Source organism: Akebia trifoliata, chromosome 3 (genome assembly GCF_017979445.1).
Source record: "Akebia trifoliata isolate Shusen 1 chromosome 3, ASM1797944v1, whole genome shotgun sequence".
Taxonomy (NCBI): Eukaryota; Viridiplantae; Streptophyta; class Magnoliopsida; order Ranunculales; family Lardizabalaceae; genus Akebia; species Akebia trifoliata.
This window is the reverse complement of record NC_141377.1, coordinates 55,858,782-55,864,003: the sequence shown is the minus strand read 5'-3', so window position 1 is coordinate 55,864,003 and position 5,222 is coordinate 55,858,782. Positions and strand designations below refer to the sequence as shown.

The window sequence follows — 5,222 nt, the reverse complement described above, 5'->3', positions numbered from 1 at the left end:
TCGTTTTTCGTAATCTTTTAAAAAGTAGGTTTTTTTTTTTTTTTTTTTAAATATTAAAATATTTTACCCTCTTTTAATAATTTTCCCTTGGAATTATATATGTAACTTCAAGCGTGTAAATCTCTCTCGCTATCTCTCTCACACTTAGAAGCATAGATTTTTTTCTACTTAAGATGCACAAGGAAAATCTACCAAAATTGAGCAATTATACCCACAACTCAGTTCAATTTAGTAAGTCTTACAAATCTGGAGATAGGAAGGGAAATGCAATTACCTATGCTATCCACAGCTACTAGTTAATTTTCTTGATAAATTTGCCTAGAATGAGAGTGACTATCAAAAATAAGATCGACAACACTATCAAGGCGAAAAAAATGACGAGGGAAGTGGATCTGAACTGGAACCTGTAGCTTCTAATGGCGTACAATTCGATAGACCAAATATAACAAATTTCATACACCTCCCAAGGCAACCAATTGTCTCCTTTTTTTGAACTCGGTGACGTTGAGTATGTAAAATAATTAGTGGTAAAGGAGACGTAATATTGTGCCCTCTTATAGCTCCACTCCTACACAGCATGACCTCAATGTCCCTAGTGTCTGTTTCCCTTGGAAGCTGTTTCAATATGTCTAGAGCTGTCAATCCACTCTTGTTCTTCGCATTTACGTCCATCCGCTTAATGATATTATTGTTCCTAACCAACATTTGCACTACCTACAAAAGATTACTGTATTGCATTAAGTAATTATTTCTCATGTATAAAACAAAAGAGTATAAATGAAATTTTTATCATTAATTTGTAAATCACTTGATATAAGTCATGTTTGACAACCAACGTTAGGGAGCTAACGATTTGTCCTATATGAATTAAAAGTTTGGGATTGAATTTATTTTTTGTGATGATGATCTCTATGACGAGAAGATCATCCTCACAAAAAATAGTCCAATTTGAATCTTCTAATCCCCTCAAAAGTGATTTAGACTTTGTGTAAGAATGATCTCCTCACTCTAGAGATCATCCACATAAAAAATCTGCTCAATCCCAAATTTTTAAGTCATATAAGACAAAATTGGCTCCCTAACGTTGGTTGTCGAACACTACCCTCTATCATTTGTCCTACGTGACTTAAAAGTTTTGGATTGGGGTGGTTTTTGTGAGGATGATCTTTATAGTGAGAAGATCATTCTCACAAGAAATCAGCCCAATATCAACCTTTTCACTCCATAAAAAATGATTTAGAAATTGTGGATCGTTTATTTTTACCTAAAATTTGTAAATCACTTTAATTTGATGGACTTAGAAATTTGAGAATGGGCTGATTTTTTGTGAGGATGATCTCCTCAACATAGAGATCATCCACACAAAAACTCAGGTATATATATATATATATATATATATATATATATATATATATATATATATATATATTTCAATCCTCTACCTTAGGAGAATACACGCATTCTATTTAGTATTCTTTCTTAAAATTTTCTTAGAGTCATGCTAGAGTGACCTCAAGTTTGTACCTCATTTCACACCTCATGACATGAAAGTGTGTAGGAATTATAGATGCTTTTTGACTTGTATCTCAATGAAACATCTATGATTCCTACATACTTTCACGTTAGGGTGTGCAATATGATCAAGTTCAATTTTGAGGTCACTTTAGCATTATTCATTTTCTTAAAGAGAGATTTACTTAGCAGACCTAACTATTGCACTTTTATTACAAAAACTTTCTTGGAATTCTGACAACTCCAAGGCAACCTTGCTTTATGAAGTTTGTTACTCACCAAACCTCACTTTATCAAGTTCATTATCGAGTAAACCCTGGAGCGGGATCCACGTCATAAATTTCTAATTTTTTGCAGTTAATTTGTTACTTAACATACCTTGGAGTTGATTCTAATCACATTAATTTGTGGCGTTCAAAAACATGATCTGTCATACAAGATTATAAAAGATAAAACTCTAGGAACTTAAAAAAAAAATATTGAAAAAATAAAATTAATTGTCACCATTGAATTTTAATTTTAAAATTGGGAGTTCGGTATCCATTCATTTTCAACATCTACAAGATCAATTTTTTTTTTTTTTTAATTTTTTCTATGGAATTTGAGTTTTTACATGCAATCTAGAAGTTTGTATTGTTGAATTGCTAATTTGATTGTCCATGTGAGCCCAATAAACCTTAGTAAGATTTGAAATCTTACTAAATTAGTCATGGTAGCATGATTCATAGAGTAAGGTTTGTGTGGGTAACAATCTTGATAAGGTAGGGAGTTTTTGTAATAAAATTGCGACAGATAGTCTGCCCGGTAAATCTCCCTTTCTTAAATGGTGAATTACGTGTCATGTATTGAGGTGTGAGAGAGGATTTCAATCCTCTATCTTAGGAGTCGTTTTTTGCGCCCAGACTTCACAGTGCTTGCCATGTCAAGCATACAAGGTAGTTTTGTAACGAGTAATTGTTTGCTCATAGACCAACACCGCTTTGACATGTGGCGTTGATGACGTAAGTAATAAGAAGGAGATTTCTCTCTCCTACCCACACAACCATTGCCTAGAAACCTTTATTTTTAGATTTCAAATCTTAAAAAGTATTGTGGGCCACATGGATTATCATATTGGCAATCAAACACCATAACCTTTTAGATTTCATGAAAAATTTCATGGTAAAAAAAAAAAAAAAAAATTTTGGCTTGATAAATGGTGTTGAAAATAGATGGTTATTGAGCACTCAAATTTAAAATTAAAATACAACAGTGAAAAATAAATTTTAAAATTTTTTTTTGGTTGAAATTCATAGAATTTCATACTCTACAATACTCTTGTGTTGGATTATATTTTTGAATGTGACAAGATGATCTTATTGGGAAATTTTGGTTTTTTACCATGGACAGGAGAGAGAAAAATTCTCTTATTATTGCTTATGTCATCAATGCTACATGTCAAAATAGTGTTGATCCGTGAGCAAACAATCACTCGTTTTGTAACTAGGTAAGATACTTTTATAAAGTAGGAATGCCATTAAATACACATGGGTACATGTGATCGGTGGATCCCAGATTTTTGTGAGCAAAAACTTTTTCTCTAACTTTGGTTAATACAATTTGGACTTAAAATTTAATGGAAGGAAGGGAAAATTGACTTACCCTCAAAACCAAAAAGTAAATTAAAACGATAGTTAAAAAAAAAAAAAGTAATAATGAAAAAGCAATGTTGGACTTGGCTTGGGTTGAAGCCTTGACCAACCTAAACTGAACCTTGACTAAATAGACTTTACCAATAGAACCTTTATCAATATATCTTTCATACAAAAAAAATTGCTCATAGAAAAGTCAATCTAAGATTTCATAGAGTTCTGGTCAACCAATGGCATGAACCAACATGTATTGAAGGCCTCCCCAATCTACAAAATTACCCTCATTATTAAACATCATGTGGTTAGTCATTCAAGATTCCGTGAGATTGATTTGTCCGCACTCTTTTCGAGTCTGGATCGTATGCACCCGGGGTGGAGAATTGAAACCCCAATACACGTTAGGTAAGCCATAAGCTAAGGAATTAGCGCCTAAAATATCTCCCTTTAAAAATTTCCTTGGATTACGAATTACGTGGCGTGTATTGGGGTGGGAGGAGGGCTTCAATCCTCCACCTTGTACAACTTGAAAAAAACCTATACTTGATGGCTCAAGGCTGTTGAATTTCATAAAATTTGACGGACTAAGGCATCAAAATTTTCATTGTCAAATTTTCTTTTTCGATGGGTCGAAATCGTTAAATTAATGGATTATGGGGAGAAATTTGATGGCTCTAAGCCGTCGAATTGGGGATCATCAAAATTTTTAACGGCCATAGGCCGGCAAAATTCGCTTTCTAAAATTTGTGGGCTTCGGCCTGTCAAATTTTCCCATCAAAATTTTCAATTTTCACATAGTGTTGGGTGCATACGATCTGCAGTCTTTCCTGAGCATAATACCTCTCTAATGAGAGTGCTGATTTTCTAACTCAACGTGACAGAATAACTCAAAAACTCAGTGACTTGGCATGTGCAAGAACAGTAGATTTTTTCCATTGGGATACACAAATGGACATGTTAATGGGGTGTGCGGTTGTCTATCCTGAGGGAAAAATCTACAATTCTTGTACATGCCACGTGGGTTAGTTTTAGAGTTAGTTTGTCAGAGTTGAGTTAGAAAATCATTACACCTCTAATAATTCTTACTTGTAGTATAAAGTAGAACTTGCCTCACGTTGATTTGTAGATGCTACCATGTGCAAGATCGTGTTGCCTTCCTCCTCCTTCCAACTCAATACGTCCATCTTCCCGAGCCATTTCAGCCATCCCATTAGAACTTTAAAGGCTTCCAACTGACCATTCTTCACAGCCAGATGAATAACACTCTCATCACTAACTGTCAACCCTTCTACAGACTCTGGGTAAGTGGAGATTAATTCATCGATGACATCAACTTTCCCTGCTATAATCGCGTAGTGCAGAGGAGATCTACCCTCTCTACCCTTAAACAAACCAAGATCATAGTCGACACCCATGAACTTTCTCACCATTATAACATTCCCATTGGTTGAAGCCATGTGAATGGGACTAGACCCATCTAGGTTTAACTTTCTAACAAATGAAGGCTTTAACCTCAAGACCTCCATAGCAAATTTGGTATGCCCGGTCTCTACAGCCGTGTGTAGAGGAGTAACAGTAAATGGGATTTGATCAAATTTCTCAAGAATGAAGGGATCTTGCCCAAGAATCGAATACAAGACATTAATATCTCCTATTTTTGCAGCATCCATCAAACTCTCATACCTAACTTGTGAGAATCGCTCATTTTCCATTATTTCTCTAGTAAGAGATAACTAGAAGCAGGCAAGAACACTGGGCACTTCCGTTTAAGATGTATAGACTATAGATAAAGAATATTAAATAATGTTCTTAAGCTCCAACTAGAAAAACAAAAAAAAAAACAAAAAACGTAAAAGAATTTGAAACTGCCGGCCAGCTTCAAACTTTTGGAGAAATTATCTAGTTTCGTTCACACTTGAGCAATTTCGGTGAATATTTGAGATATTATCTTATGTTCTCAGATTGATTACGTATGACTTGGATATATCTTTTTAGATTAATGAAATATGATCTCAATGCCCTTGTGGTCATCATTTTAACGAAAAGCTTGGAGATGAATAAAATAAAGGGGTTTAGATCAAA

General features: G+C 34.2%; 1 protein-coding gene across 1 annotated transcript; it reads right to left on the bottom strand.

Moving 5' to 3' along the window:
- Positions 1-360: 360 nt before the first annotated feature.
- LOC147408166 (ankyrin repeat-containing protein BDA1-like) lies at positions 361-4,852 on the bottom strand. The gene is made up of 2 exons (XM_086432670.1): positions 4,250-4,852; positions 361-714 (listed from the first exon to the last, which is right to left on the bottom strand). Exons 1-2 carry the CDS (start codon positions 4,850-4,852, stop codon positions 361-363), a joined length of 957 nt encoding a protein of 318 aa, XP_086288796.1.
- Positions 4,853-5,222: the final 370 nt, after the last annotated feature.

Bases quoted from the DNA above. Each gene is read 5' to 3' on its own strand.
- LOC147408166 (XM_086432670.1), bottom strand. From the start codon at position 4,852: ATGGAAAATGAGCGATTCTCACAAGTTAGGTATGAGAGTTTGATGGAT. The intron at 715-4,249 runs GCAAGTTCTACT...AATCTTTTGTAG, and splicing joins CATCTACAAATCAACGTGAG to GTAGTGCAAATGTTGGTTAG.